The 24,935-nt window shown below is 41.7% G+C and overlaps 1 protein-coding gene across 1 annotated transcript in view; it reads left to right on the top strand.

Moving 5' to 3' along the window:
* Positions 1 to 24,935, top strand: part of kirrel3b (kirre like nephrin family adhesion molecule 3b) — a 153,103-nt gene that overhangs the window by 116,640 nt on the left and 11,528 nt on the right. The window contains 5 exon segments of the mRNA XM_030108946.1: positions 7,774 to 7,879; positions 16,284 to 16,432; positions 16,553 to 16,564; positions 16,567 to 16,679; positions 17,397 to 17,523. Coding sequence (XP_029964806.1) covers positions 7,774 to 7,879; positions 16,284 to 16,432; positions 16,553 to 16,564; positions 16,567 to 16,679; positions 17,397 to 17,523 — 507 coding nt within the window.

The raw sequence follows: 24,935 nt of genomic DNA, 5'->3' as shown, positions 1-24,935 counted from the left end.
AAACACTTGCAATTGATTTTTGTGAAGAAAAACACCTTTGTAGCAAAAAATGCTTTTCATTCGATCAAAGTGTCCATTAAATGTAACATAAGCCCTCCAAGATCAAAATATTGCAGGTTTTGTATTGCTCATCCCGCTTATTTGACACAATAAAAAACATATATAAACTCAACATTTTAGAGTTTGAGTGAGAAACCACTGTCAGGAAGAAGACAAATGCCAGGCAGCGCTACACATTATTATGTCTTTGGAGTAAGAGAAAGAGAACCCAGAGCTCTTTCCTCACGCCTCTCTAGTAGTCTCTCAGTGAGCCTTCCTTTGAGGAGCCAAAAGCCATCACCCTACCTATCAAGGCAATGTTTCCTACAGGAGCTTCCTGTCAGCTTGTGAAATAAATGTAACACTTTCAGCAATTTCATCTTTACAACTGTGCTTGGGTGTTCTTCTTTTTACAGCCAGACCCAGTTGCACATCCAACAATACAGGCTCATAATTCTTCAGCGGTGTTGCAGCCTTCTGGGAGGCTGCGTCACTAATCACCAGGCAAACACCAATATAACATTCGCTCAGCGTATTCTGGTCCAGTTGGATATCATCAATTGACAGATTTCCCTCCAGTTTATTTCACCCTATATTGTATGTTTGGGCTTTACTTTTAATTAAACTAACCTAATGCCTGTTATGGAAAAGTCATCATCATTCAAAATGTAGCTTTTCACATCAAACTGCTTGATTTAAAGCACTCTACTGGTAGTATTCTCAGATAATGATGAATTCTCTGTTTAGTGGAGCTACAGACACGCAGTGCTGATGAGTAGTGCTGTTTTGTTGTTTTACTGCTACTTTATAGGGCAGCTGAAGAAAACATTTAGGTCCTGTCTACAAGACAATGTTTGAAGGGAAAAGACATTATGTTTATGGGTTTGTTTCGGAAAAGTTTTGCATTTTTGCAATGTTTTTGAAAAGAATGTCCGTTTACATGGAAACAACATAACCATGCAATTTGCATGTGTTGTTTTTGCCTTTGTATTGAACGTGCACACGCCCTCAGAGAACAACACACGCTCAGCGTTAAGAAGGGCGATTATACAGCCATTCATGTGGACAAAGTTGGCCTGCTATTACAGGGGGATGGGAGTCATGTCACTGTGCAGGTCACCAGAGCTGTTATTACCCTGTTATACTCGCCCTTGTGCAGAATAGCTATTTATTGTTTTCAAAATGTGTTTTCAGAGGCTGTTTACACCGTTTTTGTGTAAACAGAGAATCAAAACACAATGAAAGTTTGTCATTTTCACTTGAAAACTTTTTCCCGTGTTAACGGGGCCTGGCTTAAATTGTGTGTGTAAAGGACTCACCTCAGGAGGAAACCTGTTTGTTAAATCTGTGGTAAAAAAGAGGAAAACTCAGAGGTGAAACTATTCTTGATTATATTTCATAAGTAACTTTGGCAACTTTTTAGTTTTTTTTTTTTTTTCAATAAATCATGCTGGTTTGGAACTAATTGACTTAAATAAAGTAATGAAACAAATGTAACAAGGATAAATGAAAAACAAAGGCAATGCCGTGTTTTTATTTCTTTTGCCTCAATGTCCAAATAATAGCGAAAGAATATATTTTATTGTGAGATAGAAGTTTAGAAATCAGCTATTTACTGGAGCCCACACATGAAAAAAACACGACACGAGTTTAAGCCGAACGTGTGGCTCTCACGTCTAATTGTTGGTTGACAGCTCTGTGCTTCATGCTCTGAGAATATCTGCAACAGAAATCTCACGTCGACTTCACTCGTCGCTTCAGATAACCTCTGCAATTACCTCGTCAGTTTATCGTTTGTGCAGAAAATTTTATAGCTGCATGCAATAATTGAATGGAATTGAAATCATTAAAAAAAAGAAATCCATTGTTAACGCAGTCATTATATGGAGACAATTATAACTTTTATGGTATTTCCCACTTCATGTTCCTTTTCACATTGTGCTCTCATGTGTTTTACAAGTGAGGCTGCAACGTGCCTCGGTCCCATAACAAAGATGGAGGGATTAATGGCGGTCTCTGGTGAGCAGCTGCTATTAGTTTAAGTGGGACCCTGGTGAGGCCCAGAAACAGTAAGTCACTGAGGCTAGACTGCGCTCTACGACCAATTCGGTCCCTCCAAACATCTGATGGTGTGCAATTATAAGTTGCTGGCCTAAAAGTCACATTGATCTTTGAGCAAAACTTAGTTCTGGTCAAAGTCTATAAAGCCTGAAAGTAGGAGTTTCACCTCATTTATAAAATTAGGTTTTTATATGGAGAACTGAATGTTTAACCCTGAACTTTTGTTTTCTTTTCTTTTCTTTTTTTTTTTTTTTTTTTAGAGATAATGTTTGGTAGCAATTAGAAATGGGGTCAATACGTTACAAATGCTTGATGCTGTATGTTTGATCGCTCCGTATTGAACATACGCAAATAAAATTAACACCGACGCTCTCATCGCACTCTCAGCGACACAGCAAATAACAATAAGCACATTTCCTTTCGATCCGTGCATGTGGATGATGTCCTCTGAGCACTTACACTCCAAATGCTGTTGTTGTCTTCTGCGTAACTCCTTGTGAGTAAATCCCACTTTTCATTAAATAATTAAAGTCCCATTTATTTTGCTGCCTCGAGTTATCTAATCAACCGAATTAGTGAGATAATAATATTGGCGACACAAGTAATTAAAACCTCCTCGTTCCGTTTTCGCGTCTCAATATTTCATATGCAGCTCACCTCCACGCTCAGGAGCCTTTTTCCTCTCAGCCTCGTCCGTAAAGCAGGACCCAGTGAGAGTAATCTGAACACAATCCCTCATATTGCCCTCAAGCTTACACCAGACTTAAACCCAATGCATTTAACAACAGTATTTTATTTTATCATTTCTTTAATGCCCGTGATTTACATCCACCTCAGCGTTTTCGCTCCCGCCGAAGTTCATACGGCGTTATCAAACCGAGGTTTAGACAAATTAGCATCTAAATACAATGTGCAGTGGTGATGTTGCCAAAATGAGAGGGATTTAAAGCCAGCAGAGGTGATTCCGAACCTCGGATAGACTGCTGACATCGGTTGTCCATAGCCGTCCATTAGCTGGCTGTAATTATTTGATAGCAGAGGGGTGGCTACCCCCCGACGCTGTTTTCTCCAGCAGCATGACTTGACTCGCATTATGCCCGTTGGACTTAAATCAGTAAACCTTCCTCCTCCCACCATCTCGGCTTACCGCGGCAGCGAAATGTGATTTTGATGCCACAGTTTCATGTCCCGCTAATTCCCTCTCATCAGGATTTAAAATATTCTTCAAATATTTTCTAGTCCAGTTGCATATCTGCAGAGCGTTGCCCCACATAGAAGCAGGCTTTGAAACACGTAGTGGGAAATGAATGCACGGGGGACAAGTGGAGCCAAGGTTCTCCGCGTGTTTGCATTGCAAACAAGCTGAGCCATGTGGGGGGAAAATGAATGCCATTTGTTGAGACTAATTAATAAAGAACATGCAGATGTGCAATTGGGGAGGATTTATTTTGGGTAGCTTGCTCAGCTACATGCTCACCTTGCTCACTCAAGCAGATAATAGCAAATCCATCTGACAGAGAATCTGAAAGCGAGAGGGAAAGAACATAAGGCAATAAAAGGGCAAGAAAAAGGCCTTGAATTGTCTCAGTGAGGACGTGATTTCTCAGTATCGTGTTTTGACGATGCTTAAAATCTCACTGATGAGCTTAACTGTCGCTAAGATAGTTTTGGCGGATCAGTAGCAAAGCCTTGGTGAACATTTACAGATGTGCTGAAAAGCAACACACACCCCTTCAGCTGAGCTGCTGTTCAAATTGCAGAACATCTGTTTTCATTAAACTGAGTAAATTCTGAATAAACACACACAAGTGAATAGTTTATGATCAATATGTTGGTCCTCAGGTTGTCAGTCAGTCTGTTCTTCCCTGGAATCTTCTACTCAGTCAGCCGTATGACAGTGTGCCCATATTGCTGAGGCTATAAGCCACGAGCGGCTGGCCCTCAGACAGCTTCACTATCCTTCAGAGGCTTCCGACGCTCCCGGAGTTTGAGGCTCGTCCTGCTGGAGAACAGCTGTCTACAGTGACCCAGAGAGATTGGAAATTGAGCTTTAAGAAAGGGAAAAAAACAATTTATGCTGGCACTATCTGCAGGAAACAGAGAAGTTGGAAGATTGTTCCAAAAACACCATCTGGTCTCCACTTTGAACTAACCGATCAAAAGCTGTCGGCCAGCCACACACCACCCTCCCCAATTCATCCTGTTGTTTCCACTGAAGCTCTGATCAGTCCTGCTATTCCCCATTTTCTTTTCTCCATCCATCCCTTTCCTCTCCGCTCCCTCCTTCGCTACTACTCTCTTGACGAATGCGAGGAATTAATAGTCCTGCATATTGATGTGCCATCGCTTGATACCTCAGATGCTCTCTGCTCGGCAACTCATGCATTTATACATCAAAGTGGCAAACAGACTTCTGTCTTAAGTGGCTGCCTGTCATATAGGAAGCGTCAGAGGTTAGGGCAGTTGCGTTCCTGGATTCACAGCCAGGGCCACCGCTGACAGACTTTTGACAGCTGTTGCTCCCGTGGCTGTCTTTGCTTTGTAGCTCAGGGAAATGGAACTACCCAACAAATTGCTCATCTGGATTCTGGATGTAAAGTCATCATGACACTACTTCCTACCGAGAGGGACCATGGGCTGTTTTTGAGGGAGGGTCAGTTCATTCATTTGAAAAGAGCATTAATTTGTTGCTGGATTGACAGTAATGAGCATTTGAGTCCTTAGAAGTCTCCTGGCAGGAAGAACAAGGTTGGCATCATTAAAAAGTACAGTATAAGAACACTTTAAATGAAAATGACTTGTGAATTAGCATCTACATTACTGCGCCTATTAATGCAGACGCCACCTTCAGATCTCCCTCGCTTCCCTTTTATGTCAGCCTCTCGCTTTACACAAGCAGATTCTAGCTGAATTTTATTTCCACGTCCTCTACTTCCACATCTGTCATTTTGCCCCGAAGGTTGTTTCTGACACGTTTGTGTCCGCTCAATTTCCCACCCACAATGCAAAAAAGCATCTATTGGGCAGCTAGCCCTGCCATGCGAGCCATGGATACTTTCATGATAGTGTAGAGTCACATGTGTATGTGTGTGTGTGTAACCACGTTCCTGCTCATGCTAATCCACAGACTGGTTATTCAGTACCGAGGGAGATTTGCCGGTTTGACCGCAGCACTCGGTCTTTGTGGATCCACAGTCTTGTTGTTTTCTTTACCAGCCTGGGGAGTAACTGGCTCAGGTGGAGCTCCTGGAATTTCAAGGTGGTAGTGTGGCTGGTGAGGGAGGGGGGGGTTGGGATGAGGGCAAGTGTCCTGAAGGGAAAAGAGTCTGCTGATGGGGAATATGGTGTGTGAGGAGGGAGGAATGTGGCACCTGGACCGCCCCCCTCTCTGGGGTTTTATGGCAGCTGAGCCAGCCTCGAGCATCTGCACAGCCACAGGGTAAAAAACTGTTTTCCTACACTTCATACCACACACACCACACACACACACACACACACACACTGGATCTCTCTCCATAGAAGTATGCTCAGATTGGCTCCATTACAATTGTGTCTGTGTGCTTCTTAAATTCTGTGAGGGTTTTTGAGCCGACCACACTGCCCTTCATCTACATCCAAACACAGTTCCTGGTTAGAACGTTACTCCTACTGAAGACAGAGTTAGATATACCTTTGAAAACAGATGGCTTTCTCCTGTATCCAACTCAAACCAGCTCTGCTCCCTTGGGTCTAGTTTACTGTTCATGATGCATAGCAGAAACAACCTGGTCCAGTGTGACACAATCAGGCCCTCTTATTTCACTCAATATTTTAACAACGTCAGTTTAGTGCACGGCACTAAATCCCCCTTTGGGGCATATTTTCACTAATCTCTTTGTTTACCTTTGCAAGTAAGACACAAATACGTCAAAACAAACAAAAAAAGAGATCCCACCACGTTCCATCAAGCCTCCATGATCTCTGCTTTGAATAAGTTTGTGTAAAATCTGGGTGGGTTTTCCAGGCATTAGTGAAAGTGAACAGCTGACGACTGAATCCGGTCCTTGTTTGTATGTTTCTGTGGGCCATTGTGCGTGTTTGCATTCAAGATAAGAACTCAGTAGCATCTGCTTTTATATCCTCAACATCCAGTCCTTGCAGGGGAGCTGAGGGAATAATGAAACATTTCTCCGCTTTGGAGACAGTCATTGAGATCCTGCTGCTGCTATTTATTGAACTCTAAAGAAATGCTCCAACAAACAGCCAGCAGCTTTAAGCTTGTAGTAGCATAGGCAAACCTATGTGTGCCTGGACTGTAAGCCAGTGATGTATGTGTGCACGGTGCTCTGCAACCTGAACAAAACTGGCCATAGGCTTGAGATGTAGCTTTGGCTGGTCAGTATTGATTTTGAAAACCAAACATAGCGATAGTACGTTTTGAAGTGGCACTCCCAGATGTCAGTCTCAGATATGGATGGATGGATGGAAGTTTGGCCTTCTCATCGCAAAAAAATATGGCTAAATATATGTATGTTGTGATCATATATATATATATATATATATATATATATATATATATATAGATATAGATATAGATATAGATAGATATAGATAGATATATAGATATATATATATATATATATATATATATATATATATATATATATATATATATATATAGATATGTGTAAAGTAGGTAAGTCTTATTGATACTACCAGTATTGACTGGATGCTGGTGTTGTGATTTTTGTGGTTTGATTTGAATCGTTGATAACAATAGACCTAGCATCTTTTGGGAAGCCTCCACAAAAAGCTTTACCTATTTGAAATTCCTTTTCATCCTCTGTTTGTTTCACCTGGGACAGACGTCTTCAAAAAGAACCCCACCTTTCTCAATTAGGAAAAATTGAGTTGTTTATTAGATTTGCATAAACTGGGTGTTTGTAATTGAAAAAAACAGCTTTAATTGTATTGTATCACTAAGATTGCTCATTGTTTTAATTGCAGTGCATTGCACGATGTGCATTGCACTGTTTGCAAATTGCCATTTACCGAAGCTCATTATCAAGTCAAGTTTTCCTTTGATATGCACCTTGTGATGCTAATAATGAATATATGAGAATAAAAATAGCCAGTTATCCCCCACACCTGTATAATGCTCTACAGCGTTATTCAACAATTGGGCCCAGACCCCTGGTGGGCGGCAGAAACATTAAACCAGGGGATTGAATTATTCAGGAATAATTGCCTATTATTTGGGAGAAAATGCAAACGCAAACTGTGATAAGTTGTCACAACTGTTCGAAGCACAGCCACAGCGTACTGTATGATCATCAGAGAGAAAAAGACTTTCACCCAGCGGTTTTAAGTGGAGCATATTTACCTTCAGTGTGTGCGGTACAGCTACATAAAAAAAAAAACCTAGCATACCTGTTCTAGGTTACAAAACAAAAACACTTCGTGCAAATGTAGGTCCCCTGAATAAAACTGAGAATTTATTTGGCGTCTGTGGGCCTTCTTCTTTTAATGTTAAATACATTTCAAGCTGTTTATGTCTGATTTGTCTCATCTCCACAATTGACAATAGCAGCTTCAATAACAAAAGGTCAACTCAGACTTAAACCTTTCTAAAGTATGAATGAGGCGGATGCAAGTTTTGTAATCGGTGGTCTTTGCCTCTCTGTGTTTTCACAGATCTCCCTCTTGTCAATCTCTCCGTGGAGCCGCAGCCAGCCCTGGAGGGCAACCTGGTGAAATTCCACTGCTCTGCAAAAGCCAACCCTCCTGTCACGCTGTACAGGTAAGATTAGAAGAAGAAGAGTACACACATAAGTCATGAATGCACAAAGCGTGAAGGATTATGTAGTGCACGGGAGAGAGAGAGAAAGTGGCATAATTACCTTAAAATGAGGTCCCCTGTGATCGATGCTGCTGGTGGAAAATGCATTTTCACATTGAGTCAAATTTAACACTACATTATTGATAGCATTAATTATTATCAGACACCCTCTCATGATGCCGTGACACCATTACATCTGCCCACACTTTCTCATCTTTTCAAGTGGGGAAATATGAATTTGCCACAAGCTGGAAAATATGATGACTACACACCTTTGAGTGGGAAACATTGTCATCTTCTGCAGCTCTGCAGCAAAGACCAGCTCTTCTGTTGTATAACTGTTTGCTTTGTGGTCGTATCGTCACCCTTGAACTCGAAATGCTCATCAGTGCTCGCAGAATGCTGGTCAAAAAGACTACTTCTGGTGTCGATATCAAGATTTTCTGTGTGTCATTTAAAAATCAAGCAGCTGGTTTTGTGATTTGTTTTTTTAAACAAAGTTTTACAAGGAAACAAATCTATTTTCAGAAAACACACTGACTTCACACTCAAGAAGAGAGCAAGTAAAAGAGTGCTTGACTTTTTTTTACGGCCTACTCTGCTTCATCCAAAAGAAATTTCACCACCATTATCTACTCTGATTTCATGAATGGAGTGATCAAGGACGGTCACTGTGTTTCTTTTCTGTCCCTTTTTTCATCTTGCCAGTTTGTTTGGGGAAGCTGCGCCTTCATTCTCCCCATGTTTATACGTGGCATTGAGGCAGCATCTGGGGTCAGAGACGTTCAACATCTGAAATCACTGAGGTCTTTAGTTAGTTCTGTATGAATAAAGGAAAAAGTTAGTTTAGAAAGTTGTATATTTGGTGCTGTTCTGCTACCATTGTAGGATCTCTGTTGAAAAAAGAAAAAAACAGGTTTTTATATGATGGAGGCTCACTAACCAACTATGCACAAGACAGAATTTGAATTTGAGTTTTTCCCTTTAGTTGGAAGCTAAATGTATTTAATAACCCTGAATTTCATGGGACCGGATATAAGATAAGAACAGATTCTACCAAAACTCTCTGCAGGTGTGGAGCTCATGCAGCAGGCCCTTTGGTGGTGGGTGGACATGGGGGTGGCTGGAGTTGCCTGAGGGCCAAAAGTAGCAGGTCCACGACTGAGGGAGATAAAATATCAGCGGTTATAGATACTTCAGTATTCCTCGTGGTTTAGAATGTAAAGGGAACACCATTCACTTTTCCTTTGCTTCTAAAATCACCTTTACAACCACGCCAATTGCAAACTAGCAACCCTGCTTGTTCTTTTCAGTAAACAGAGGCGGTCTTGCATATTTGCAGACCACTTATATGAAAAGTTTCATATCTCAAGCATAATTCAACTATGCACTCTGTAGCTGAGTTACAAAATAAAGGATCCATTAAACCAAATGCAGTAACTGAGAACACTGAGACGTGACTGAGGTAAAAACTCAGACGGGTTATTTCGGCAAGATCCCAATAGAGGTATGGATGAAGCTGTTGAAAATATGTTATGACTTGTACATATTTACAAAATACAAACAAGTCATAGTATTTGTATTGTTCGTTTGCTCTTGCTTAAGATGGAAAGTATATGGACATATCCGTCTTTTTTGTGCCGGTGCAGCAGTGAAAGGTTTGGCTATGTGAGGCTCCATGCAGTAATTTGCTGAATGCGTACAGTGATGGGATAATTGGGATGCAGTCAGACGGCTTCAATGAGCTGGATTTCATTGTGGCACTCCAGTAAACATCTGAAATGTCCACTGATGAGGTGAATGATCGTGTTTCGGAAATCCTCACCGGTAAATGCAAACGCACGTCAGTGGCTGAGAGCGCCCAGGGCTCACGATTGACTGACACTCAAAAAAAAAAAAAAAAACACTTCAATGACTTGAAGATTACTCTTGATGAGACAAGTAGGCCATCACTTTTTGTTTCATGCTCTCTAGGTTTGCCGATAGTTTTAGGAAACATGTTTTTCAGTGCGGCTCTTATTTGAAGGTTGCTCTCAGAAAAAGCTTTTGAATTCGAGATCAGAACAGCAGAAAGTATCTAAAATGTCAAGTGTTTGAACAAATAGGTCACTTTTATATTTTCTGTAGTTAACAGGGCGGTAGCAGAGGTTGTAAAGTTTTTTTTTCTCTGTATATTGCATATTTCTGTCTCATAAAACCATGGTTCTTGCTGTTATTTAACGATATTAATGCTCCTATTGTCAAATTTTGTGAATTAAGCAAATCTACCCAACCCCAAATCACATTCAAATCCTTTTTTCCTCTCTTTTTGGCTCTTTTAGTGGTTACATTTTCCAGTATTTGTACATCAGAGTATGCCTAATGTTGACATTTTTGTTACACTGCAGGATCTGAAAGGAAATATATCAAAGTCGCTTCATAAAACACACAAGCAGCAGGTTCTTGTTCTCACTGATCTAAAAACATTTATTGGCATAACAAAAAGGAAACAAAAAAACTAAAAGCTTTTTTTTTTCGCTTTCTTAAAACTTTATCTCTTCTTTCTCAGTTGCCCTCACACAAGTTAGTTCTGACTCTTTTCTCCCTTACATCCCTGAGCGTGATGGAACGAGAAAACGGACATTAATTGTTCACATAAGGACTCGCGTGGTCCTTCAGAAGTGCAACGCTGAGGTGATTTGTCCGGAGACGGTTTTCTGTGTGGGAGGTTTTTAAAACCAAGCGAAAAATAAATGGAGTGAAATCGATAGCTCGGGGAATTGGCTGGCTCTGAATCTTGTAATGGTACTCGGAAATGAAATGGATGTACAACACACTCACAGGTGGCAAAACAGAGATGTTGCCTTTTTTTTGATGGATCCTGCCCTTTTGAAAAAGAAAAGGAGGGGGGAGGAAGGGCAGTGATATTGTGGAAAACAAGGTTTGTATTTGATTGTGTAGGTGCACAGCGGAGGCTGAACGTCTATTTCACCTGCAAAGGGATTTCACCTCTATTGTTATGAGACTGGATCAATGCTAGAATCAGACTTCTCCCCAGGGAGTCGAGCACCAGAATTCAATGGCAGCTGAGACGACTTTTTCTTTCAGTTTGACAAACTATGAAATGAAAAATGGCTGGAAGTTGAAGCTTAAAGAGACTAAAAACCATCGCTCTCCCACTCTAATTTATTTATTTTTTCCCTTTCTCAGTCTCGACTCTGTCAGTGTCTCTGCTGTCTGCTTCTCTCTTATTGACACAATCCACTGTAGGATTAAAATAATACAGCCAGACTAATAACTTTTGATACTTCAAGGTTGCACTCTTCGCCAGTTCTGCAGTTTCCCAGTCTGCAGTCTAGATTTATCTGCAATTTACACAAGCACTTCAGGACTCGCATGCACCATTGGCATTCGGGGCGTAGCAGACCAGGGATTTTTGGGTCTCATAATGCTTGCCTGAGAGGCTTTGACCAGGGACAGGCCCCCACAAATTTCCCCTCTGGAGAGCAATATCACAGAGGAGAGCGTGAAGCTGGTCAAGCAGTGTGGGGCTATTATTCAGTGCTAATACACTCTGTCTACCCCAGATCAGATACAGCACAAGGACGGAGTAGTTCTGAGACGGATGGCCTCTTTTCCATTCCCGAGAGAGCCATCTATTCCCAATGTGCACAGCGCCACTTTGCCATCCTCAATTCAGTGGACACTCGAGACACAGACCCAAGATAGCGAGGTTACAAGTTGGAGGGACAGTGCTTCCTGCAGCCTATACTCTCTTGTGATTACCACACCGGTTCAGTAAATCTGAGTTAAAAGCATGAAAACGGGAGCAACACGTATTTTCTATAGATTTCACATCAAGGGAGACGTAACGAGCGGAAGTAGAGGACATAGCGTGGAGGTGAGATGGTTGGAAATGTGCATGAAAGTGACGCACACGAGCCTGAATGAAATAAAAGTAATAGGCATTTGTATCAGCCAGCACTCGGGGAATAAACACGCTCTGGGAGAGAAAGACGAGCGGGTTGGAACATCTTCATTACGGTTTATAATGGTAGGAGGGATATCTGGCAAAAAAAAAAAAAAAAAATCGCAATCGCTCAACCGCCATCTGAAGAAGACACAGAGGGTTTCCTCAGATCCAAACAGGAGCCCACCAGAGAGAAGAGAAAGAATAACAAACAAAGTCAATCAAGTCCCTCATCTGCACATACAGCCGTGCACAAAGAAAAACACAACCCAATTCTCTGCATGGCACGGCAACAAACATCCTCTCCGTCCTGCCTGCACTTCTTCTCTCTGCTGTTGTTGCTGCAGGATTGTTTGCTTTTGGCAAGGACTAAAAACACTGTACCTGCCGTCTTCGCCGTGCAGGTAAATAATTGATACATCTGCACCAAACTAGTTTTTTTTTTTTTTTTTTTTGGAGCATGACTGGTGTTTATCAATCAGTCTGCAGTCAACTGCTTTAAAGGAAATCATTTATTAGTGTATGTGTGGGAATCAATATCATCAATAATTCACCATAATTTCAAGAAAAAAAAGCACTGTTTTTTGCTAAACATATCATAAAAAACTCAGTCAATTTAAGTAAATCATGAGGTGGCACTAAGGGCCATGGTTTACCCAGGTTTTGTAACACGCATGTTAAATTGCATGCGTGTATTTGCATTTTCTTTGCACCGACTCCTCCCAGCTTTTATGCAACCATTTGGAACAACCCGATATTCCATATTCATAAAGGAAAACCCGCTAAACAGGTCATGTGTGTCATTCCTCCCATCTGTCAAACGCAGTCATCAGCGCTTCCCATTGGCACATCTCTGCATCAAACCAATTTTTCTAATCACAAATCCTTGCTTTTTTTTTATGGCAAAAAGTGAACACAGAAATAAATGTGAAAATCAGTGATTTTCCTAAATTACTGGGGAGATCATAAATAGCGATGTAATTTACGGCCATATCCAAATAGCGGCATGCAATCGCTAAACTTGTATATTTATTCAATATTCCACCGAGAGTAGTCACCGCTTCCAATATGCACGGGAGGCAGAACAGAACTGCTCTGTGCTGTGCTTAACCATGCTGATAATAACTGTAGGGCCTGATTTACTGTGAGTCTTGATGCTGATGGCACAGATACCTGCCTAATTTAATTGTTACTGCTTTATTGCCTTCATCGCATCCAGGTAACACAAACGCACACACTCTCTCTCTACTCCTCTGCTTTGCTTTTATCCCATTTGTTTCCCTGAACGTCAGAGCTTTTTATCTGCATCGCAGCGTCAGCGTATGTGCTCGTGAGCATGCTTAAACACATACGTGCAGGGAATCCCACCCTTTGAGTTGAATACAGCAGTGTAAAGTGAGTCAGCCATTGAGTAAGCCCGCGCTGGCCTTTTTAACCTCCCAAAGGGAATACAGGTGTTTGTGTTACCCGAGGCCGGCTATGTTTAGACACGAGTCTTGGATAAGGCCCAGCACTCCAGCGGAGCTCCTCGCGCTCCCTGCGGACAGCAGCATTCTGTCTCCGCTCCCTCTAACGCTGTCAAGGGCTCCCATACCTGGCGCTCGCGCGCTCGACTCGGGAGGAGCCGGCTGCCCAAACATCTGTGCCGTCCCTGTCAGGAAACCTGCGGCGCCGGCTGGAAGAGTGCAACTGGAAACAGTGAAACACGTTCCTGTTGAAAACAGAGGGCAACCCGGCGTAACTGCTTTGAATCGCTGAACAAACCAATATTTGGTGGGTTTCTTTCTTTCTTTTTTTTTTGTGTGGCGTCACCTTGATGTCTTTGGATGAAGCTCCATGCAGAATAAAGTTCTTTAATTTGCACAAAAATCTTGTTTTTCATAGATGTTTTATACAACTCAAAGATTTTTATGTTTTTTTTTTCTTTTCTTTATGTACTTTTCATTTTCTTCAGACATTCAGTGGGACCTTATTTGATTCCTTCTGACAAGTTCATCCTCTAAATTCTCTCTCCTTTTTTTATAATTCTGCCCTCACAGCATTGATTTTTTTTTCCGAACATACACCACTTACAGCTCCCTCGCTCTGAAATGATTAGTTTTAAATCATTTGAAGATCCGTTTTAAATTCCTCACCAGGCTCAAAAAGCTTCCACAACCTTTCTCCTGAAGGTCTTGAGAGCTCCTGAGAGTTTTGGAGGGTGGCAGCACGCCGCTCGATGGAAGACGGAACAGCCGACATTAAATGTCAGAGATTTAAATCAGACAGGTTCAACCCGTCCCGATCTAACCAGGGTTTGATCACCGGCACTTAAACTGGAACTTTTGATTTAAAGTTCTGAGCACGGAAAACTGCAGTGATTTGTTTACGGAGCCAAGCAGGGAGAAACCTGGACTGGTCATCCGCCCATCACAGAGACAGACACATCACACACTCACATTTACAACTATTTAGTGGAATTCAGTCACAACTTTAACACAAACTGCATCTATTGAAATTGTACTTTTGAGAAAATCCTTTCACACAAAGAAAATGCACACTGTGTACAGAAAGACCTCCAATTCTGTGATTGCAAAAGTGCTAATCACGACACCACTAGGCGACTCTTCTTCCTTTTAAGTGATTACTCAAAATGTCAACTTTTTAGGCAGTGTTGTTAGTGCTAATTTTCTAAATCATTTTAAAAACTAGTAAATCAGAAAAGATGCTGCATGCTCCAGGCTAGAATTAACTTGTTCTACTATTGCTTATTTCTTTATGACACACAAAAATGTTGTTTTTTACTGTGGAATTATAGACTTGATTGTTGCTTTCAGAAGCAGCTGATCCATTGTACTTCTGACTTGGATCGATAATTTCATCTTCAACCCATTACTTATCCTGGAAACGCAACTGTTGTTGGGTTTTTTTTTTTTTTTTTTTTTTTTGGAGCACTTTTTACAAATCATGAGCAGCGACACACTAACAGTGACTAAGAGTAACACCAAATTGCTTTTGTCACCTGTTGTTTGTTCAGAGTGCAAAAATAACCTCAGAAACTCATCACCATCTGATCTCCTGCACTGCTGTGTGCCCCGTTTTCATCAATGCCGTCATCAGCTTCATCATTCTCATCATCCCAATAATCACAGTCATTGTCTTTGCCGTGATTGCTGCCATTGTTGCGAGTGTTGTTGACCTATTCACAGTCATCAGCATCATCATATTTACCATCAGAACCTCATAAATAGCAGCTGAAACATCCGTAATGAGATTCATAGTAAAGGACATAGTGATATAAACGTCAGACTCATTAGCATGTTGGATTTTTTTTTTCCCTTTAGTATGAAACATCTATGGGAATTTGCATCCCTTCAGATAACAATATCTAGAATTGTTTTTATTCTTGTCAGCCTTTGCATATCTTGGATGTCTTCGGATGTACAAGCAGTACAACTACTCAATGAGGCATGAGGGCAGATGGGCCAAAAGTGCCCATCTGCCTTAATTTCTAACATTTTGGGAAACACAGGTGTTGCAAGCTTTCATCTGCATCCTTGTCACACAGAACACAGCTCCGAAAGATCCACTGCTTAAAATGAGCAAGCATGAAAAAATCCCATGAAGCCCAATTAGAATTCTGCTTCACTTCACTTACTGATTGAATGAGGTAATCTGTTCTCATTTAAATGATAGCATTTCAGTCAAGCATGGGGCCAGCTTAGTCATGGAAAACAAATGAGTTCCCCGTCCCGTGAAAACTCTTCTCAACGCTGGCAGGAATGTAAAATGGAAACAGGCGTCGGTTCCGTTGTCATTGTGTCGTTCCGTTCGCCACATCGGCGTGCCGCCGCGGATCTGTTGTGGGGGAGATCGGCATTGTGTGTCCTACAGCAAAATCTACATTCCTCCAAATAGACCCAACGCGTCCAGAGACACCTTTGCTTCATTTTTATAAATGGCCCTTGTCTGTTGCAGCAGCGGAGAGTCATCCACGCCACGCGGCGTGAATCGCCGCCGCCATCATAAAAGCTTCTGCATAGCTGCCACATCCTCTACAATTCCCCAACGCAAGCAGATGTTTCTTATGTGATCCCATGTCAATTTATTAACGTCAGCTGTTGCGTTTAATACAGTGTGTGTCAAACAATGTCTTCAAAGGTGGCGAAGCTACCCATTTGTCATTCTGTGATTTGTTTTTCTTAGCTGGCACTGTGTGCTTCACTCTCTGTCTGGCGTAATGAGGAACGTGCTGTCTGCTCCGAGTTGCCAGGGAGCTTGTCACAGCATGGAGGGTTGCCACAAAAATATGCTGAAGCCAGCACAGAAAAACCTGCCTCAGAATGATGATTTATTCACACAAAAAGAGCAGTATTGACTTAAGTAGGTGAAAACCTGTCTTAATTACCTTTTCCTCTGTTTCTGTCCCCTCACCAGGTGGGCCAAAGGAGGAAGCATCATCAAGGAGGTCTCCTGGAGACACTACGAGGTGATCGTGGACCACTCCTTCTTCAACGAGCCTGTTTCCTGCGAGGTGACCAACCCGCTGGGCAAGCACCAACATCAGCCGCACGTGGACGTCTACTGTGAGTGGCTCCTCCTGTAACGCCGCCGATGCAATTACGGATGTCTAGAGTGTGAGCCGAAACCGACTGTGCTCTATAATAAATGTTTCATAGTAGATCCTGGGTTTTTTCTGTCTCCAGTCGGCCCCCGCATGGAGCAGAACCTCAGTCCTTGCAGGTGGATCTGGGGTCAGACGCGGTCTTCAACTGCGCCTGGACAGGAAATCCCTCTCTCACCATCGTGTGGATGAAAAGAGGCTCTGGAGTGGTGAGTCTATTTATTTAGACCAGCGTGGGGCTTCGGGGCAGCAGGAAAAATCACTGCTCAAGAAGATACTTTTTTACAAGCATTATTTGTTTTCCTCCTGATCGTTGACAAGAAATCATGAGACAAGAGGAGAGCTTGTGTTATTGTACATACACATAAGAGTTATGCTTTTTATTTTCTCTCATTCCTAGCACCCATCACCCAAAAAGTATCTCACAAAGTGAAAATACCAAAACGTCTGCTCTAGACAGAGCATTAGATTTGGGTTTTAGTTATTCTGTTTATGATTATATGAATATATTGTAGAAAACCATCAGTCGAAATGGAATATTTTAAGTTGTCTCTCAAATATTCTATCATTCACATGGAATATTCAGAATACCTTGGACAGTTATTGCTCATCTCTTTAGCAACAGAAATGAATGAAGCTAAAACTCTGAGGCCATCAGTGACCCGTTCTCACTTGAGAAATGCTGTTTGAACCCCAATCTTCCGTTTTGTCATCATCAAAGGCCAGAGCTTTACTCCACCGAGCTCAGGCCCTAAATTGGATTTTAATAATTGAGAGGAGTTGCCCTTTAAGGTATTAAATGTCTGTGTGGTGGTGTTTTTTTTTCTTTTTTTTTTCTTTTTCTGAGCACTGCCTTGTTGCAGTTGCAAACGCAAAGGTGCTTTGGCAGCCATCGCATTTGATGACATCTGACTTCTTCGCTGCAGGTTCTGAGCAACGAGAACCTTCTGACACTTAAATCTGTGAGACAAGAAGACGCCGGGAAGTATGTCTGCCGCGCCGTGGTCCCGCGCGTCGGAGCAGGAGAGAAGGAGGTTTCTCTCACAGTCAACGGTAAGCCTTGTCCCTGAGATGTCTTTCACACAAACCAATCATGATAGATTCCTCCAAAGTTGGCAAATCCATAAAAATACACGTATAAATCTTGAGCTGTGGGGTTAAAAAAAAACACACAAAAAAAACATACACTGTAGCATGTTTGATGTCCTGGATTTGACCTGTTTTTTTTTGTTTTTTTTTCCATGTACTAGATCAGATTTTTCAAGACATGGTTCATTTCACCAGGCAGGCACAATAACAAAAACACATCCCACCAGATTGTGGCACCAAAGCCTTTCGTGTAAATCCATTTCCCAACAAAGGTAATGCGATAAAACACAGCTGTTGCATCGGCTGTCACAATTGTGAAGGCTTCAAACATGAAAAGGAAAAAAAAAAAGAAGTAGATTAAGTCTTTTCAGAATGTGGTCGCACATTTCATAAACAGGTAAAATGTACTTAAATGTTAATTATATTCCGCGTGAGTCACAGGGAAGCTGGCTTTTTCTGAGGCGCTGACTGACTAATGAATACCAGCCTTGGTGGGAGACCTGGCAACTCTCAAACAAATGACTTCATTATCAGTGCTTGATATTCACTGAAGCATGCCTCGGTGTGGCTGGAGGTTCTAGTTTGTGGGATTTACGTTTCTTATTTTTCCCTTTTCCCCGTGTCCATTTGAAGGAACCCTGCATGAAATTATGAGGGAAAAAAAACAAAATAAAGAGCTTTACAGTGCTGGCAAGATGATATTGAGGTAATGCTCACAGTGTATCGTTGCACATTTTTGAAAGCTAACAAAGGAGTTTGCCTGTAAGCAACACTGCCGCTGATTCTGGGATGAAGATACATCAAGTGGCAAACAGTGTCTTTCAAGATTTTCTTTTTCAAATCACGATGCTGGCTTTGCATATCAGAGAGAATGGGTTACCAGCACTCCCTCCAGCATGAGATCAGAACCATGACTTTCTATGAACTGCGATGAGCCCCCTCACTCTAAGCCAGGAATTCAGTGGAAATCAAGGCAGGAGAGGAAAATTCATGACTAATTCTATTGTCTACCGTTCTTTTGATAGAAAGCTACGCTGGCATCATTTCCTCATGTAAATCCAATACATTCCACCCAGTGTACCAGTTTATTTGATGCATGCCAATTGTTTGGTGGCGTGACGTGGAGAATGCCTTGGTTTTCGTTTTGTGTGGGGGTTTTTTTTTTTATATGGAAAAAAATGATGCGACAGGGAGAGGAAAGATGGATTGTTTTAATAAAGATTACCACACAACTCAAAGCACTCCTGGAAACATGCAAGAGAGCAGAAATGGCTCGTTTATTCAGTCTCGGCGGACAAGCAAGTTTTCGATGTCTCAAGTGTTCCTATTGGTTTAGATCGTTTTATCTTCTTTGCATCCTGCACCTCATTGCCTGAATTGTTAGTTGACATTCAAAGCCGTGAATAATTGAAACGCGCATCCATTATTCTGAGGCCGCACGAGGAATCCCGAGTCAACTTCGAGGGCGGACTTTGACGAGAATCCGACTGTCAAACTCGTGAAAGTGCAGACGGTGTGGTCGAGGCGTCGGCGTACGGGCAGCTCTCCACCCGGGGGTCATTGATTGTCCGGTTGTCACTTCCCCTCTGCTGCCGACGAACTCCGGACCTCCGTACTCTCATCAGCCGATACGTCCAACGCCACCGGCAGTCAGCAGAACTCCGCCGATCCGCCAGTAAATCACTAGCACAACAAATTAGCAACTTTGTTTTTTCGTCGTCGTCGTCGTCGTCGCTGTTGTTGTTGTGAAGGGCGATGACACAGTGAGGAACGGGGCGATCTAGTCGGTTACGCTACGGCGGCGTCTGCTGCACATTCGAGTCTTTTCTTCGCTGTTTGTTTTCCCTGCAGTTATCCCCTGATTTCTTAATTTCATCATTTAAATTACATGTGTTTATAATTTGTCAGTCGCTCTCCCTCTGTCGTCTTGTGTCACCGGCTCCCACTGTGGCGTACGGCACAGACATGAGGATTTCGCTTTCCCCTGGGGAAGAATGTAATTTAATTATAATCAAACAGCTAGCAGGGGAGGCAGTTTGTGTTTAAGTCACTAATGGATACATATTGCTTATTCCAGTCAAACATTTTCAGGAGGAAACGACGCCTCTGAGTTTCATCCGCCGCTGTCAAGTGGCTGCACGTATGAAGGGGGGCTTTGCACGTCCATGCGTGTGATTATTTATACACCATACAATATGTATGCATGTTTTTTTTTTTTTTTTCCCTTCACTGTCCTGCCCAAGTTGGACTGACAGAAGTTATCTGACATGCTTGAAAGGGTTTCGCTTTTAACTGAAGCACCATATATTCGTGCGATACATATTAATTAATATGTGTGAGAAGCCCTTGGTTTGTGTTTGTGGGAGTTTGTGTGTGTCTTTGGGCAAAGTAATTTGTATAATGACACACATACAGTAGTTGAGCAGCCCAGGGAGAGAAAAGCCATTACCACAGTAAAGGAGAGGGAGGGATGGAGAATCCCCCAATATCCCACAGAGCTCTGGGTTGTTATAGATCTTTTTTTTTTTTTTTTTTTTTTCTGTCGCTTCTTTTTCTAGACGGTCTTTATGTGTCTGGTTAATTAGCATTCCAGCCTCCTTTAAACTGGCAGTGACACTGTATAAGAAAGAGAAGTGCAAATTAATGAAGGAGAAAAATGCATTTAGAATGCAGCACATTTTATCTGACCGGCTAAATTTAGGCACGGCAGGATATGATCCACACCACTTTCTCTGAGACTTTGAACTCACTTTTTCTCTTATGTGCACCTCTCAAATAAACAATCTCTATTTAGTGCCGGCGTTACTGTTCCTATGTGAGAAATATCTTCCAAATATCATCCATTCACCATGTTGGAGAAAATAACACGGACGTGGGGTAAGCTGTGGTGCGTTCAAATGCTCCATCGCATTTTTTTTTTATATATACCCAGGCAGGATGAAATGGTTGAACGAATGTCCTGTGGACATCAAGTGAAGTGGAAAGAAAGGCGAGGAACAAACAACCAGCGCTGTCACAATTAGAATCGTCTTTCTGAACAGCGCAGTGAGATAAGAGCTCACCTAACATTATAATGAGGCTGAAAGTTCGATTCATTCAATCAACAGCTAGAATAACTTGGCTGTATCTCAATGTGTGAACTCAACTCTGCAGTTTGGTTGTATTTAGCAAATATCCTGCCAGGTTGAGAATTAAGTTTTGCATTCTGAGTCTGAAAAAAAATTGCAAAATTCTGTCTACAGTAGACTAACAAACGCTATATGCTATTCAAAGGTGTTAATTAGATGAGCTCTCCTGCTCATCATAAGGATCAGCGGGTTATTATTGTTATTATATTCTGGTGCTTCACATCAGAAGTCTGAATGTCTGAATTTCTTCATCTAAAACACAAAGAGAAGAGTCATTTGGCCAGTTTTACACATACTTCATATAGTCAAATAGCCACAGAGTTTTATTTCTGACATGAATCGCATGATGAGCCTGCAGTGCCGTAAAGGAGTCTGCTGCTGGAACACACAATGAGATGGATCTGATTGTTAGCATTCTGTCTTAAAACCGTATGTTCTGTTCATGTGGGGTTTTTTTTATAGGTTGTTTTAAGTAATAAACAGATCAGGATTATCGTTTATGCGACAGGCTGATAAATATTTACTTCGAGTAGATTTTGAGTCAATCTTTTCAAACACTTTTGTTTAGTTACATTGAATGTACTTGAATACAGTCACTACTCACATGTTTAAAATAAGTGGAGTTACTTTACAGATTCCTGATTGGATTAATATCATTGCACTGGGGTTGATTTTAGTGTATTTATTTATAGATCTGCAAAATTCATCCAATGGGCTTTGCAGATTTTTTTTTTTTTGAACAGCTGCCGTAAGCTGAGCACGGTTTTCTAATTAATTTTTGTGTTAATCAACTATGACAGTAATGCACAGGGTGGATTTGTGATTCATTTTTCTCACTGAATAATTTATAAAAAGGCTGTTGCATCATTCTGGGAGTTTTGATTTCATGTAGGGTTATACAATAAAAAGCTAAACTAAATTTATGTGTGATAACTTCAGATGTAAAAAGCTATATGTTTACTGAAGTTAATTTTGTAAAACAAAAAATAAATGTTTGCGGGGAAGTAGAGAAGGAAATATAACACGATCAGAAAAGTATGTGCGTCCTGCAAGGCAGGGAAACTTTAGCAATCATGAAATCTGAGAGACAGCAGCTCTGCACCGGTTTTCATTAATGGAAAGTAACAAACTCATGGAAACATTATTACTTTCAGTGCATTCTTAATTTCATACTCGTAATAAGTTACTGCCATGCTTCTGTGAAAAATAAGGCGGTTTCACATTTAATTATTGTCAAGAACTTCAATCATATTTTCCCACTTCATTTTTTTTTTCTTTTCTGGTCCACTGCTGTCCATTTCGTCTTGGCCACTGAGTACAAATGAGGTCTCTTGTAATATATTACAAAACAATCTCATTCTCATTTTCAGCTTTTTTTTTTTTTTTTTTTGAAACCTCATCAAAGGCCCCATTACTTATTATTATGTTGACAACTAATCACCGTGAGGCTATTATTTCCATTTAGAATGGATGTTCGCAGCTTGAAGTGAGGACAGCGCAGATCACTCTGGATGCAGAAAATAAACCAAGGTGGAGAAACAATCTGGTCCCTGCTGAAAAGACGCATTCCCTCATAGCAGGGTAATGTGGTGGAGCTGTCAGGGTTTTCGGGGCAGTAAAATTTATATTCCGGTGGAAGTTAAACATGATGGTTACCTCAGGTAAACCAATCAGAGAGGGAAATGAAATCATTTGCAACCCGGCGATATCCGCGCCGACGTGCCCACTGTTGATGGGGTGGCCGGAATGAAACAGTGGGCGCTTCGTCGTAATATAGGCATGAAGGAATTTTTACAGTCACTGATAGTAAATAACGACAAATCTAATTCCAGTGTGTTTGCTCTTGCCTGGCCGTTCTGTCTGATTATTGTTGGATCCTATGTGTGGACACATTCGAGTGCGCCCCAACTGCGTGCAGCATGAATTTACAATTCAAAATCTCCTCCTGAGCAATTTTCTTGTAGAAGGCACAGATCCCTGATGTGCGTCCCTTATTTGAGTATTCAATTGCAAATGTCAAAGTCAAAGTCAAAAACAAAACTCAGCTTTTAAACCCATTGTGCAAATATTGATATTAGCAACAACTGATACAGTAATCGACCACACCAGACACTTCTTCCCACCTTTAGCTGCCCAGTTGTACTTTATGCTCTGTGACAACGCAAAATAAAACAAAGAGGTCGAACGAGCTGCACCGAGGTGGCATGGAAATGTCAAGCTGTCGTTCGGAGCAAATGCCTCCGTTTCGGAAGGAAACGCAAATCCCGGCATTTTGACACCCACACCGATATTGTGTAATCAAATCGCAGCGTCCACTCCAGATTTAACACCTCCTCAAATGAATGAGTGAAACATTGCACCCAACATTTTGATTACCTCCCCTGCTGCTAGCATTGATGTTGTAGTGCCACCCACCTCCCAGTGACTAATGTGTTTGTGCTCTGATCACACAGCGCTTGTAGCAAACACGTACTTTTACACACGCGTTCGCATGCAGATCCACACACGCACACACACACACACACACACACACATACTTTCAACCCAGGCTAAGCCAGGGAGATAAAGCTATCTAATTATATTCCTCATTTGCAGCTCTGATCCATAGACTAGATCCTCCCCAGCCACCAGCACCAGCCTCTTACAGGCTGCGAGCCATTGATCATGCTGGGTGTTGACAGTCGGAGCTCACGCAAACCACATCGTGCAATCGCAAGTCGTGGATTGCACACGCGCATGCTCCGACATGGATTATTTAAAACAAGCGTCATGTGTTATTGCATGTTGGCAACCAGTGCAAGACGAAGGGCTTTCAATACATTTCTCTTAAACTGTCTGCAGCATTCAGAGTGCAGCAGCAGCAGCAGCAGCCTTCCAGCATCCTCCAGTAGCATACCAAGACACCATCTGGCAAAGTCTCATTAAAATGCTAATTCATTTTAATAAGAGACAGGTAATAAACTGCAATTATGTATCGTCAGAGAGATGGCAAAGAGCGGGAGTTTGAGGGAAGTCGGCAGGGATGTGAGTTGTCTCACTAATCAAGAAGCTGCCTCACTTGCCACCCCCTCAAGCCCACACTGTTAACCTTAACCACTACCGGAGACTCACAGAATATTTGATTTTAAAGAACTTTTTGGCAAATATAAAGAGATGCGAAGGGTACAATGATGATTTTCACTTTCTTTTCTTTTTTTTTTTTTTGCACTGTTTTTGTTACATGGTGTCTGTAATGAGAAGGCGGATTAAAGCAACTGTTGGGATCCTGCAAAACTTGCCTGATTGTGTCACACAGGTTGTGTCTCTGCGTTTTGTAGATATCCAAAATTGTAAATGTCAATCTGATTGTGGCAACAGTCAATCAGCAGCAGAGACGCAGCTTATCAACCGATTGCAATTACACGCAAAAGGCACAAGGAGTAAAACAAAATACAAAGTCGTCCGCTGTAAATGTGCTTGCATACCAGCTGCTTTCAGATAACTCGGCATATGCACTTTAATTTCAGATCACTTCATGTCAGCACTTAATGTTCCATTTAAATATTGATTTGAATGCAAAACTCAGCTTCGCCTCCGCATAGTTTCACTTACAGTGAATCCATCAGGACCTGCAGGGGAGGGGGACGGGCATGAATGACAGAACTGGGTTGTGTGTGACATCTTGTCTTCATATTAGCGCTGTCACCTGGTGTGAGTAGCTTGGCGGCCAGATGGCGAGCGGACCAGCCGTTTAGGCTGAGCTGCCCTTGTCAGGCAAGATTCTGTAGCTTGACCAAGGTTTAACATATGCTGGTGTGAAGTCCCCTTCATCTCTTCTGATTAAACTAGCCCAAATTAAGCAAGCTGGATTAGTAATACATCCAATGCATTTAATTAAACCTAATCATGGGAGAAACCTCACGTCTTTTTTGTGATTACTACAAGGTAATTATGAACAAAGCTACATCAGAATACATTCTGTACTGAAAGAAGTAGCGGCGCCTTTGTGAATACTTGGTTTTGTTGATTGCTTGAGGTCACGCTGTGCATTCAGCGACAGCCCAGGCTTATAGTGTTTATTTGCCGACCTATTGGTTCAGGGGTCAACTCCGCAGCAAGCAAATTGATTGAGGTGAAATTCTGTGAAAAGTGTGTTATCTCTCAACAATGGCATTTTCTCCTTCCATCTGTGCAGTCCTGATTACGCTCCAGAGGACAACGTTTATCTCAGTGGGAAAAATCAAGCCAGCCATAAATCAACAATTTCTT

This window comes from Salarias fasciatus, chromosome 14 (assembly GCF_902148845.1).
Source record: "Salarias fasciatus chromosome 14, fSalaFa1.1, whole genome shotgun sequence".
In the NCBI taxonomy this organism is placed as follows: Eukaryota; Metazoa; Chordata; class Actinopteri; order Blenniiformes; family Blenniidae; genus Salarias; species Salarias fasciatus.
Note: the sequence above shows the minus strand (reverse complement) of the source record. Positions and strands in the feature narration are given on the sequence as shown.